Genomic DNA, 15600 nt, shown 5'->3' on the forward strand with positions numbered 1-15600 from the left:
GCAAATTTCAGTACGTTGTGCATATATTTATAAATACTGGTGCTAGGTTCGGTTCCTGACAGGGCTATGCGTCCTTTCGTTGATTTAAAAAAATATTTTCTGTTATATTGAGAACACTCTACATAAATGTACGTATAATGCCTAACAGAGCAAATTTCAGTACGTTGTGCATATATTTATAAATACTGGTGCTAAGTTCGGTTCCTGACAGGGCTATGCGTTTTGTCGTTGAGCAAGGCACTTCATGTACCAACTGAAATAATTATCAGTTCAATTCTAGTGCAACTTTCTGTTCAACCACTGTCATATGCGTGTTATCCAGTTTGGTCAATAATAAGAAGGTCGAGTGGGTGTATATGATTTCACGCGACAACATAAGCACCGAAATCAATCAGTTAAATAAACGCACAAGACCGCTTGCGAGTAACGGCGAAGCTTTCCACGTAAACTTATGATCAAATACATTTGTTACCATTTGCTTGTAAAAGTTTTATCATTTTTTTTTACTTGTTCCGTATTAATGGAAGATATTACCGTAAAGTATAGCCGTGTGGTGCCAAAAGTATTATTCCAAGGCATATTAGCGGATTGATAATTGCATACTTTTTCTGTAGACACACTCACATACATACACACACGTATGTATATAGATGTGTGTGTGTGTGTGTGTGTGTGTGTGTGTGTGTGTGTGTGTGTGTGTGTGTGTGTGTGTAAAAATATATACATGCACAGATATATGTATGTATGCACACACACAGACATGTATGTATATATATGCATATGAGTTATGTAACACAAGTTTTAACAAATTAAAACTCTCTTCTAGAGTTGTCGCAATTTAAGTATAATCCGCACGAAAAAAATGACTGCAGACTATTTGTCTATCGCTTATTTTCAGTCTGCAAACACAAAACGTGGTGCTCCAGCACGGCTACAATCAAATGACTGAAACGAGTAAAAGAATAAAAGAAATACATCTATCTATCTACCTACCTCCCAGCCTATCTATCTATCTATATCTATTTATTTATCTATTTAATTATCTATCTATTTATTTATCTATCTATCTATCTAGCTATCTATATCTGTGTGTGTTTTAATGTATACATACAAATGCGTACATACTCGCAGATAATTATGTATCGATATGCATAAAATGCAAATCCATTTCCAATTAAATGTATTTTTGCACATATCAGTCTAAACTCAGGATAATATGTTTAAATAATGCACGCTCACGCATGATGAAGAGTGCTCAGCCGCGCAGTGGTGGACAAATATTCTTTATTTGTGGGATAACAAGGCAACCAAAGATTTCAATTAAGATTTTCGCAGTTGTTCATGTGTGGCACTCGGAAGTGATGGTACACGTCTCCATTTTAGATGAGAACACACATTCTCACCCACATGAAAAATAAAATATTGTGACTGAAGATGTGTCCTCCGGGGTTTGTACTGTTTGTCAAGTCACAGCAAGGACCTCACACAGGCAGCATTTTACGCAATATGCGTGCAGTTCCAAGTAACGCCAAGTATTATAATTATTATTGCCTTTGCACATCTTCTAAAGCTGGAGATGTATTACGACATCAGATGTTCACTACCAGTGAACTAAGGTAACACCTCTTATTCTTGGAGCACCTACCGGAGTTTCGAGCGGTTCCAAGCAGTGCTGTTTTCTGCAAGTGCTCCACCCTTATTGCAGCCCCTATTTGTTATTGGAACTACTGCTACCTTTTTCATCGACCAAAACTGCTTAACTTCCCAAGCTAACCTGTCATATCTCTCAACTTTTCTTTCTTCTCTATCGCATAATTTGTTGTCAGCTGGGTTTGTTTTCTTTCTCGGTTAAGACTATGTCCGGCTTCCTATTCTCAATCTCATTGTCGTACTGAATCATAAAGTCCCATAGGATCTTTGCATTTCTAATTTCGAAGATACCTTCGGGTTTGTAGTCGTACCAATTTTTTGCTCTATCAAGTCCATACTTGTTGCAAAGTGTCCAATGAACAAGCCTGGCTATATTGTCGTAGCGTCTCTTATATTCCTTCTAGGCTAGTGGCGTACGTTATTATTATTATTATTATTATTATGAGTACAGTAACTAAACTATATCTTTAAAATAATCTGCAGGATTGCCAGTATTATTGTAGCGACCAACATATTTGGTGTCATATCATTATCATCATTACTATCTTCATCGCTTCTCTTCTAGAGTTCATTACGTCGATCAACAGCAACACCATTACTAACATCATCACACCGAATAATATTTCTAGTGTGAATTCCATCCTAACTGTTACGATCAAAAAATATCTTTTGCAATCGACACCCACTTGGTCTTCCGTCTCCACCATTTCAACCTCCACCTCTTCTTCCTCTTCCTCTTCCACCTCCTCTTCCTCCTCCACATCCTCCTCTTCCACCTCCTCTGCCTCCACCTCCTCCTCCTCCTCCTCTTCCACCTCCTCCACCTCCTCCTCCTCTTCCACCTCCTCCTCTTCCACCTCCTCCTCTTCCACCTCCTCCTCTTCCACCTCCTCCTCTTCCACCTCCTCCTCTTCCACCTCCTCCTCTTCCACCTCCTCCTCTTCCACCTCCTCCTCTTCCACCTCCTCCTCTTCCACCTCCTCCTCTTCCACCTCCTCCTCTTCCACCTCCTCCTCCACCTCCTCTTCCACCTCCTCCTCTTCCTCCTCGTCGTCATTTTTACCAACACTTACCTTAAACATCGATGGTCTCTATTCTGACCGAAATAGTATCATCTCCACTCGCCGCCTCCTCCTCCTCCTCATCATCATCATCATAATCGTTGTCGACGTCGCTGTGCTCCTCACCAATCCCAATCATAATTAAATTCACAAGCAAAACGAGGGTTACCGCCCTTTCCTCTTCTTCTGCCGATGATTGTTATTTATCTTCCGCACCAGAAACTGTAACAGAATCGTTCAAAGTACCAACAGCCTTAACGTTCTTTCATAATTAACCGCAACAATAGCATTGTTATTATTATTATTATTATTATTCTTGTTATCGTTATTATTCTCACTCCATTAATTCATTTGTAGGTTTTATTCAGCTAAATTTCATAATAATTTATTAACATACAAATAATCAGGAGATGCAGCAAATAAATAAATTTCTTTTATATACGTACATATATAAATGCATATATATTAACATATGCAGGTATATATATATATTTATATATAATTATGTATACATTTATGTATATATATAGTCATATACGTATATATATTTATACATATATATATATGTATACACGCACACATATATGTATACACGCACACATATATATATATACACACACATATATATATATATTTATATATGCATATACATATATATATAAATATATATACACAGATATATAAATATGTATGTATATATATATATAAATATATATGCATGTATATATATACATGTTTATATACATATATATATATATATGTATGTATTTATACACACACACACACACACATATATATATATATATATATATATATATATATATATATATATATATATATATATATATATATACGTATATACTTATGGATATATATAAACAGGTGAAAAATAGACGTCAGAGCTGATTCGTCCCATCCCGAAACTTCGTGGGGCTACAGAGAGATTGTTCTGGCTCTTCTAAGTCCCTGGCTATGCTGGATTTAGAGGAGCTTGTAAAACCTCGTTGAACCTCCTGTCGCCTCTGCGTGGGGGTGAAACATCTCTGATGTTTATTTTATGTATCTATATATACATAAATAGAGGAATATACACATAAATACATGCATAAAAATGTGTGTGTGTATATATATATATATATATATATATATATATACATACACACATACAAATAAATATATACATCAGTGTGTTTATGTGTTTGTTCGCAAGGGCGGAAAATGTATTTATCGTTGCTGTTTAAGATATTTTGGAGTTGAAAATGCCTCAGCATTATCTAAGTATGATGCAGTGTAGAATTGATGGAACAATTATGCTTTTCACCATCGGCCAAGTCAATGTGACATTGAATTAATAGATGCCCGTAAGATTTATAAAGGTCTGAAATTGAAGTTATGTAAAATATTGCATGACTAGAATGTTTTGATATCGATTATTTGGGAGCTATCGGTATAAAACTGAAAACAATGCCAAGTACATGTTATGATCAGAAATTTCGACAATTTTTTTTAGGGTAACTAATTACATTATTTATCTATAAGTGATTGTTTATTGAGCAAAATCACTTAAAGCTCTGCTCTTTCAACACAAACCTCTCTCGCTCTTTCTTCCTGTTTCTCTTATACCTGTATTTCAAAGGGCCAGCCTTGTCACACTCTGTGACATGCTGAATCTCCCAGAGAACTACGTTAAGGGTACATGTGTCTGTGGAATGCTCAGCCATTTGCACGTTAATTTCACGAGCTAGCTGTTCTGTTGATCGGATCAACTGGAACCCTTATCGTCATAACCGACAGAGTGCCACAACGAATATAGCTATATATTATAGCTTTATAATATATTTATATATATTAAACATTTCTAACATTAATATATTTTATATTTATAATACCATATAGTTATATATTATGCATTGAAAAATATTTATATATTCAAAGTATATTTATAATATATATACATATGATATATAAGATAATGTAATTAAAAAGATGAACCAATGAACTCGGAGATGTTTTTGAAAGATAATCACTTAGAAATCTTAACTAAATTATAATGTAACCAGGGATAGGTGGGTTTAAATCCAACGGAGCTGATGACATAAAAAAAAATTCAATGTTTTGATGTTGGTTGTATGCTTAGCTTCTGTAAAGTAACCCGAGACTTGAACTTATAACAGCTGGTGACACACAAACATGCGCGCGCGCGCAAACATAACCGCAGAGAAATCGTGAGTACGATGTATATATAGTTCAAATTGATTTGATATTGAGTTCATTGATGCCGATGAAAAATATAAAAGTTTGAAGACTTAAGCTCAATATTAATGCGATTAAGATAATGTTATTTTTTCGAAATCACAAAAAAAAAACAAACAAACAAAGCAAACTCGCACAAAGAGAACCTTCATTATTCGTACAAAAAAAAGTTATATGACGTTAAGACTGTATCCAGCAACCACAAATACGCCGTATTCAGGACTAGTCTAAATCTCTAGGAATTTTAACTCCAAATATTGTTACAGCAAGATTAAATACGCTTTCCAATAAATACAAAATGGATTAAATTTCAATGACAATAAATAAAATGAATATGATTAATAATGTAAATAATAATAATAATAATAATAATAATACCAACAACAGTAATAAAATAATAACAATAATGAAACAATAATAACAATAATAATTATAATATTAATAATAGCAAGTATAATGATAATCATAATGTACATTTCTTTAACAGATACAAGGAATCAAATTTACAAGGGGAGGGGTTAAACAGTTATCAGAGTCCATCACAGTATATTACAGGTATTCTTATCAACTTTGGATGAATCAAAGGCAAAATCGTTTATGACGAATAATATCTTTCGCTGGAACGATTCTGTCAGACACTAACCTCCTAAAGTTGATTGAATTTAAACAATGACAATAATTTCTATTATATGCGCAATGTCACAAAAACGAACTTGGAAGAAGAGAGGTTGTAGTCGGTTAAATCGACCTTAGTACACAACGTACTTATATTTATCGAGCCCGGAAGGATATGAGGAAAAAATTCGAACGTCTTAACCTGGTAGCATTAAAACGCAGAAACGTAAAGAGGAGGTAATTATATATCTCCGCAGTGTCCCCCCCCTAATTCAGTTTTTTCTGCTTCTGCTAATATACCACCTTTGGCTGAACTTCGTATAAATTATATTGGATCCGAACCCAGAGACACAAAGACTCAATATCTTACTGCCGCTCGTGGGCGTAGAACCGATTATATTTTCTCTAGTACTTTATTTGTACGTACTTTTTTTATTATTGACACCCGGAACATTAAAAGGCAAAGTTGACATTAGAGAAATTTGAAATCTGAACATAATGTAACTTAATTAAACACCGTAAAGTATTCTTGTCCGTTGCTCGACCGATTCTGTTGCCAATATACAGCTCTTTTTAGAAATAGATACCAAGGCAATATATTTTATATATATATTTATATATATATGAATATATATGTATATTTGAGTGTGTGCTTGCATATATATGCATATGTATGTATGTGTGTGTGTATGCATATATATATGTATATATATATATTGACATACACACACTGCAAATATGTTTTCGTCGTCAAACAACCAAAAAAAAAATCAAATAAAGATAACACAAAACAACAATAAAAGATAAATAAATGAAGGTAAAAACAAATAAAAAGAAACTTTAATGATAATTTCAACAGTTAAAATATTATTATTAATAATAATAAAGTAATCATAATAATAATAAAAAAAAAATAACACATGTAGATCGTTCACCTTAAACGATAACAAATCAAATCTGCAATGAATTTCCGAACGGAAAACAAAAAAAGAAATCATTGCTTTCAACTTCTGTTTACAGTTTTGCATATCTGTTTTTTTTGTTTTTTTCTTTACTGTCAAATCTTGGTTTATAATCCTTTAGTTCCTCATCCTAAAAAAAAAAAAAACCAAAAGAAAAAAACAAGACAAAAATCCTGAAGAATAAAAGAACAAAAGAAACTCACTGCATATTATACATCTTTGTGTAAATGTGCGCAAATTGACGCTGAAATTACATATGTATGTATGTGTGTATATATATATATATATATATATATATATATACATACGTATCTGTATACCGATATACATATCTATATATATATATTAATATGCATATACATATATTAATATATGTATACATATATGTGTATATATGTATACGTAAATATAAACTTTTATACACATCTATGTATATAGACGTACGCGCACACATCTAGATATAATTGCACATATATATATCAATATATATTAGATAACCGTTTATACATACTCATATGCATACACACACACACACACACACACACACGCATAAATATATTTATATATATAATATACATATGCTGATCATAAAGCTTGTCTTTTTCCATTCAACAACAAATCTCGACATGCTTTTTTCAAAAGATTGGTCCGTTATATACATTTATCCGTATATATATATATATATATATATATATATATATATACTTGTATACAATTTTATGCATTGATATATCAACAGCTTTACTGCTTTTGTAATGTTCCTTTTATAATGTTTGTGTTTTCATTTTATTTGTACATTCCTTAGACAACGTGATACGTGTAACGTTTAGCATTATATTTTTGTCTTTCATCGTCTTTTGAAATTCTTATTTCCGAATAGAATCTTAATAAAAGCATGTTTAAAGTCTCGATTGAACACTGTGTAAATAACTGGGTTTAATGCTGAATTGCAGTAACCGAACCAAAAGAAAATGTTAAATACCAGCATCGGTATGCAACCATCACAGAATGCCGAAATAACGTAGAGCGTGAAAAACGGACACCAGCACAATATAAATGCCGCCATTACTATACCAAGTACAATGGTGGCTCGCCGTTCGCGCGCTTTTGCGACTCGACGTTTTTGTTTTTCCGCGTCGCGTGCCGATGGAGCCTTCCAAGTCTGCTCCTTGCGGTTTTTGTCTATGTCCCCTTTATTTTTATGACCCTTTTTGATATTTGTCATTAAGATATGCTCTTTTTTCTTTCTGTTTTTCTTTTTATCCTTGTGTGATTTATCATTAATTTCTTTGACATTTGGCGAAGGTAAAGCTTCTGAAGGGGCATTTGTGCTCGGTAAATCCTGCTCTTGCTCATGGTTCTGACCATGAACTTCGTTTTCACTATGTTGAACCTGATTTGCTGGTTGAAGCTGATTGGTTTCCTTCCGGGTTACATTCGGAGTCTTCATTTCCGTACATGTTCCAGTATCGGTCATTTGAGTTTCCGGCGATAAATAAGGGGAGTCATAATATGTCGTTGAATCAGTGTCACCAGCTAATAAGGGCTTTGCGTTTTCCTCCACCGTTTCTAACTCAGTGGAAACGTCTCCCTTAACGCAAGATTTTTTAGGTGATTCCATAGAAGATTCAGTATCCGTGACTAATACTAAACGCTGATTTGGTGGTCGAATTTCACCCACTTCACTGTCACTAGTTGCCGTTTTATTATTCAGGATACTAACGGAATCGGAATCAGTGTTTATGAGGTTGCGCTGCTCGTCTTCAATCTGCAAAGACGCACTATGTCCATTTTCCTGTCCCGGTACCTTTAATATTTTATTATCTGCTTTGATGGGCACCGTAGTCTCGTTTGGAATGGGGGTTTCTTTATCAACGTGCTTGACTTCTATGCAGTTTGTATTACCATTGGCATTAGCAGACTTTGTCTCTTTCAGGGAATTAGGTGCTGCGTGTGAGGAAGCATTGGTAGTAATGGATTTCTGATTATTGTTTTTGGGTGGTGTAGTGAAACTGGTTGCAGTAGAGGAAGTGGTTTTATCTTTTGGTGTTTCGGGACAAACCTCTTTTGGATTTTTTTTAAATGTGCCGCGTGCCCGTCTCAATGCGGCAAGATAAATTCGAAAATATACTATAACCATAATGACCATTGGAATGTAAAAAGAACCGCACGAAGAATATAGTACGTATCCAAGATCTTCGCTTAAGAAACACATTGGATAGAGAGTCTCTACTTCTGGTCGTGGCTGTTTCCAGCCAATTAAGGGTGGTAAACATATAATTCCTGACAAAACCCATACAATAGCAATCATTATAGCAGCTCTCTTGGGAGTTCTTTGCTGAGGATAGTGGAGAGCTCTCGTGATTGACCAGTAACGGTCCAGACTAATTAAAACAAGATTTAAAATGGAAGCTGTGCACAATAAAACATCAACTGATAACCACAAATCACATAAAACTGGACCGAAATACCAATATCCTAAAATCTCGTTGCACCATGATAACGGCATTACCAGAATGCCAAGCAACATGTCTGCAATAGCTAAAGAAGCTATGAAGGAATTTTGAGTAATTTTCAAATTTTTGTCCGTGTAAATTGCAATACAAACCAGTAAGTTGCCCAATCCAACTAGGACAACGAGGACCACTACAAAGCAAGTGGATATAATGATGGTTGGCCAGCTGTAACCACTCGGGAAACCAGCACCTGGGAAGACTGGGAGTTTGCTATTTTGTGCTGAATCATTGAAAGTTTCATTCTCAATGGAGAAACGCCAGAAATCAAAAGTAACTTGCTCTGTGTAAGAGTCAAATCCAGACGGATAGGCCGTCGTATTGCCCAAGCCATTGTCTTCTGTAAAGTTGAAATCAAACGGAAATCTGAAGAGTGCCATGATTCTACGCTTTAAATTGCAATATGCCAAGAATCATTTATTATTATTATTATTATTATTATTATTATTACATTTTTCACAAAGTACACGTATAGCAGCTTTCACCAAGCACATCTTTATGTGTCTCTGATATATGCAATCCATGCATATATGTTTCTTTATTAGTTTTCCGTGTTTCTGTGCGAGTGTGAGTGCATATCAATAAAACTGTATATGTATCCATATGGTTTGCCTCTATGAATTTATCATTATTATTATTAAGAAAATACCATGTGAGCATTACTCTCTTATTTTGATTGGTTCGTCATTATTGTAATTAATATAATTATCAACGTTATTATAGTATTTATCATTATTATTATTATTAAAGTTTTATTTCAGTAGGAGTAGTAGTTGCAATAGTATATATATGTAAAAAAGAACTAATTATTCTGTAACTAGCTTTTACGAAATCATAGTTTTTTTTTGTTTTTAGTTTCCTTAGAAATCCGAATAAACTTAAATCTAGAGTGTGTTTTCTTTCCAATCTACAATAACTATTTTCCACTGCAAAAGTAATACCGTAAAATAAACTAAGACTAAAACACCATCAAGATTTTAAACTATGATTGACCACCACTGAAAAAAATAAAATAGAAAAAATACTCAAAGAAACAAGGCACGCATTACTTATGTGAATCCTAGTATGTAGTTTGATAATGAACTTGATAAAATAATACGTATTCTTGTCTACACAACTGCAAATGTTCTATATGAAGATAATTTGACGAAGAATGTAGTGGTAGTAGTAGCAGCAGTAGTAGTAGTAAAACTGCTCCTGTTATTGAAAACTACGAAGAAAACCAAAACAAAATTCAGTCAACCTATTTTGATTTCATTTAAGATTTTTCGTATTACTTTTGCGCATTGAAATCTTGCACTGAAGTAGAAAAATAAATAAATGTGTAAATAAATAAACAAATGGATGTCTATTGGCTGATTTTCTATTTTATGAGCTAGTTGTTTTAAAAAAAAATATAAACGTATCAATTTAAAAAAAATTTTTTTATGTGACTAGATTGATGTCGTGGTCATATAGGAAATCACCCCAAAAACGAAGTGGTTTCTTCGCGAGACTTTTAAGAAATGTTTAGCAAACTTGCACTAATGATATTTTCAGTTTCTGAAGTTTGTTTCTTTCTGATCTTAATGATGTTACAATCTCAACTTCTCAAGCCAAAGCCACCGGTATTTTTTTAAAATGATTTAAGAAATACGGGAAACAATTGCTTTAGAATCCTAGAGATAAAAAAAGACAGATTGGCTGTTAGACAGACAGGTAATGAAATAAAATAATAGATGAATTTAATGATATTCACTGTGTATATATATATTTTCTCAACAGGCAGCTTTAATAAGGGAAGCAAAATTTCCGAAACTCGGGCCCCAAATTGAAGCTGCTGCTGCTAATACTACTACTAGAACAACACAAGCACCACCACAATAACAACTACAACAAATTTAAGTATAATGATTATAATAACATGCTTAAGTACCGTCGGAAATAATACTTTATATTCGTAAATAAATGTTGATTCTATTATATTTGTATATTTTAATAACACGAAACTATGATGTGGAATAGCTCATGTTATCTTATGAGTCTCTGATATATGGGCAAAGCCAAACAAAGCAATGCTGTTTATACCAGAGAAGTGATGATTTCGGTTAAGAAACCGCCTCTGTAATATGGGACTCTACGATGTAATACTAATGTGAGATTTATAATGAACTTAAGAGTAATTGTTTACATCGCTATAATAACGTTTCAATTTTGAGATAATAATTAACATCGAGAAATTAATATGCAAAGGAATTCATAACTTTCCGGAAACCATTTCGTATTTTAAGTATAACGCATGAATCTAGGATAGAAAATCGGGTTACGAAGTTCAGGATGAGTTCCAGAGGGCTTATCATTGCACGGAATAACTTGTGGAATTCTTCAAATGAAGATAATAGTAATTGTTATAAAGGTTTTTAACGTAAACTGATGACCACAAAAGTTGCTGGAGTGCAAAATAATCGATTATATCGACTTGTTTATATTGATATCTTAATCAACATTGAGCAACTTCACGCATCGTGAACAATCCTTGTTAACCTTCAGCCCTTTTAAGCATGTTCTTCAAAAATGTACTTAATTCTTGCCAACTACTGATGTATGATTCAAAAGGCAAACAATAAAGGTAATAACGATGTTGTTGTTGAGAATGATGATGTTGATGATAAGAAAATAATAACACGACAAACAACAAAGACGAAGAAATATATATATATATATATATATATATATATATATATATAACAAGTGAAAATTAATTTGCACCTGTTTTATATGCTATAACGTTCGGAAAAGAAATGCCGAAATACGAAGTGAAAAATTATATAACATTCTAAAGAAAATAAAATAAGATTTGAAGATTGCAAATCTCTCCGTGTGCACAATATTCTCAATATTAATATACTTTCCCTTCTACTAGTTTGTTTTCCATTAAAAAAAATTACAGTTTGTGATTGCGATATTTTTCCCGACCAAAACAAAAATAGCACAGCCCATATGTATTTATATTGTCTTTTCGTCGTTAAATTATTATTATTATTATTAGATGTTTTCACATAAATCATGAAATTGAAAGTTTTTTTTTTTTTTGCTTGTTTGTTTATTATCTAACCTTAAAAACGGTATCACAACGCAGACTTAAATAAAATGAAAGATAGCAATGGCAAAAAATGCGACAACGATGAATATGAAAACACAAACGATAACAGTCTTTTTTTTTTTTTTTATCTATTTCCCTTATGTAATATGAGTATTTCTGAAAATGTTCATATAGATTTAGAAAAATACACAACTAATAAAATACTATTTATTATGCTTCCATTTTATATTCTACTAAATCCGTTTTCCTTCTGATACTTTAGTAAATTTCTTGAAAACGTAAATCGTTTCAAAAACCTATTACTTGAATTTTATATTTTTCTCATCCTCCATTTTAAATAGATTATAGTTGTTAATATTATTATTATTGTTACAGGATATTACATTATATTTCAATTATTCTTGTTGTTGTAGCTGTTATTATCATTATTAGTATTATTATCGTTATTATTATCATAGAACTCGTTATTTAAAATTCATGAAATTATTTTTATTGCAACGTATATCTAAAAAGAACTATTATTACGTTTTATTCTTAAATAATATTACTATTATTATTATTAGCATCACTTATATTAGTGTTATTGTTGTTGTAATTATTATTATTCTTCTTATTACTATTATTATTACTCAAGCAGTGTTATATCGTTTTATAAGGTTAAATGTGTTTTTTACTTTCTTTCGGATTTTATGTTGTGCAATTTTCTCATCTATACGATATAATGTTTTATTATATCTTATTCGAACGATCACGATATCTTCTGTAATACTTGAGGACTAAAACCATGACACATAATTGCATATATTTATGTATACATATGTACATACATACTTAATATATATATATATATATATATATATATATATATATATATATATATTTATATATATGATTAGAACATTTACAATTTGGCTTGAAATTATATGAATATGATCATATACAGCTTTACGTTTAGGATGTGTGTATGCGTATGTTCATGCATGTGTGTTTGTGTGTGTGTGATTGTATGCGTACGTACGTGCACGTGTGTGTGTGTGTGTGTGTGTGTGTAAATTTGCTTCAACAAGTTTGTATGTCGTTGGCTTTTATTCGTTCCCGAGCTATGGACTACGTTGTTAACTCAAAAGTTTTCAATGCCGATGTTTCATCCGTTAACTTTGATATAACAATATCGGATACCACCTGCGTGATACCCATAACGCCTTCAGTGTTGATATCGCGTCGAATTATCCAGTTATTGTGGCGGTCTTTACAGTACAGCACACATTGATGTATAATTGCGTGTCTCGGAGATTCTGGAAAATATAGAAAGCAGAAATGAAATTAATGCAATGATAGCATCTATGTTCCGTGTTCATATTTTCCTACCATTAACATTAAGGAATAACAACAACGACAACAATAACAACAACAATAATAATAATTTCTATTATAATCACAACGCCTGAAATTTTGGGGGAGTGTCTAATTCTATATCATTAATGCATATTTGTTTCGCAACCAGGAATAGCGCAAGCAACACATAGATGGCACTAGTATATTAATGGTAATACAGTATTGAGATTTTGTTTAGATTTTGTCAGTCCCCATGGACACTGAATTTAAGTAACAGTAACCACTTCATCGATATCACATTTCATTTGCCAAGGATTTCTACTGTATTGTACCAGTAATATACTTATGTTGATTCGAGCTGTATGCCTTAACGACATAACAAACATCACAAAAGAATGTAAGTTCTTTCTAGAGCATCTTTTTAAGATCCAGCAGAAAACAGACGCGTTGTCTTCCCCCTACCTAGCCTACGTGAACTTAGCCAAGTTTAACATGACTGAACCAGACCATGTACAAATCATTGGACAGTTTTTTCATAAAAATGAATTTTTGCTCTTTTTCCCGAAAGATATCTGACTTTTGCCTAGTGTCATCTTTGTATTTATTTTACGATACAAGTATCTTTCCTGTGATCGTGTCTTGTTCCCATTACTTTCCGGTGGAATGATTCTTCTAGTACCTATTATAACCAAGATATCGAGCGGAATTATTTGCTTGTTTCTCTAGTTATTTATTATATTTCTCTGCAAGGTTACAAATAATATATCTCCTTTTTCTCATATCTAAACCAGCGGAAGCAATGAAGTATAAAGTGATTTTACTAAAATATTACTATAAAGTGAAAAGATCAAAAGTATACGCTTCTGCTTATTCAATAATACATGTCGAAAAGTTTGTGAAAAGCGAAGTCGATAGAAGGCAGGAGAAAAACTATTGTTCATTTGATTAATTCTTTTTCTTTTTCTAATTTTTGATTTAAAATCCAATTTACGCAACAATTTTAGACAACTAGACGTAGATGTTTTGGCCATCTGCGAGGCTAGGATTTCCGAAGCACGTGCTCTCACGCCCATCTTAGAGGACGAGGTGGAGAACGTGTCTCCAGGGCTTGAAAGGCGGAGCAGCTGTATTTTGGAAACGCCTGGATCTCGCAATGTGAATTATCTTCCTGGAACTAGAGAGTTAGCCGGAGCTATACTGGACGGGTCCAGTAAAGATCACACGTACCAACTGTTAGCTGTCTACACCCTGCCACAGGTGGTGCGACCAGATTTTATTAGGCGCCTAGAATCTCATGTGGGAAGCGCCCTGCTCTTCAGTGCTTGTAGGAAACTGGAGCGGCATTTAGATGCCGATAGAAAAGCGTCACAAACTTAGTCTGATTTATCAACTGTGTATCAAATACCGACTGGATTTCTCGGATGTGATTTACAGTCCACAAATTTGTAATTTGTACAACCGACGAACACAGGAATAAAAGGTAAGAACCCCGTTACTGGAACCTGAATACTTTTAGCACGCAAAGACACATGACATTAGATTAGTGAATTAATTCAGCGGGCGTTGATGGGGCTTTCGTTAACATCAGTGATTCTCCTTTAAAAGAGCGATTAGAAAGGGGTCGGAGACGGAATAAGGGACTCGAAGGCTTTTGAGAAAGGCACCCCACCAATGTATTGGCAATGAACCAGTTATTCAACACGAAGTAGAGCGGCGAAGTTGTTAGAATTATGATACATTTTCTGATACACGAAGGAACGAAATCTGTTCGATGGACCCAAGTGGCAGCGGTGAAACATGGCAACAAAGCTTCTACTGACCATAAGGATCGAACATTGCATCACCCCAAGCAGATGTACACGGCCTTTGCGCTGCACTTCGAGTGCTGTTGCTAGTAGCGGACCAGAAGTAAAACAGTTTATCAATGCCTTACTTGAGAGCATGTCGTGATTCAGTAACGACCACTGAAATAATGGAAGCGAGAGCAAACTACACAAAGGACCGGTTTGAAGGGTTTATCCTTCGAGTCTTAAGTTTCATGCCCCACATTCTTGGCAAAGATATCAATCACAACCAACAGTAAAACAGGACAGTTCTCAGTCTTGAGGTGAAGTAGTGCTGCTGACCAA

At 33.5% G+C, this 15600-nt stretch overlaps 1 protein-coding gene and 1 long non-coding RNA gene across 3 annotated transcripts in view; one reads left to right on the forward strand and one right to left on the reverse strand.

The window, feature by feature from the left end:
• LOC149132618 (uncharacterized) overlaps positions 1 to 15600 on the forward strand; it is a 76732-nt gene that overhangs the window by 525 nt on the left and 60607 nt on the right. The window lies entirely within an intron of this gene.
• LOC106867544 (alpha-2C adrenergic receptor) overlaps positions 5383 to 15600 on the reverse strand; it is a 343342-nt gene continuing 333124 nt past the window's right edge. For both annotated transcript variants that reach the window (XM_089362294.1, XM_014912444.3), the window contains one exon: positions 5383 to 13431. In XM_089362294.1, the coding sequence (XP_089218420.1) occupies positions 7389 to 9434 (2046 nt within the window). In that variant the 5' untranslated portion in view covers positions 9435 to 13431 and the 3' untranslated portion in view covers positions 5383 to 7388. The remainder of the gene's footprint in view (positions 13432 to 15600) is intronic.

The sequence above is a fragment of the Octopus bimaculoides genome, chromosome 14, assembly GCF_046866305.1.
Source record: "Octopus bimaculoides isolate indiv1 chromosome 14, ASM4686630v1, whole genome shotgun sequence".
NCBI lineage: Eukaryota > Metazoa > Mollusca > Cephalopoda > Octopoda > Octopodidae > Octopus > Octopus bimaculoides.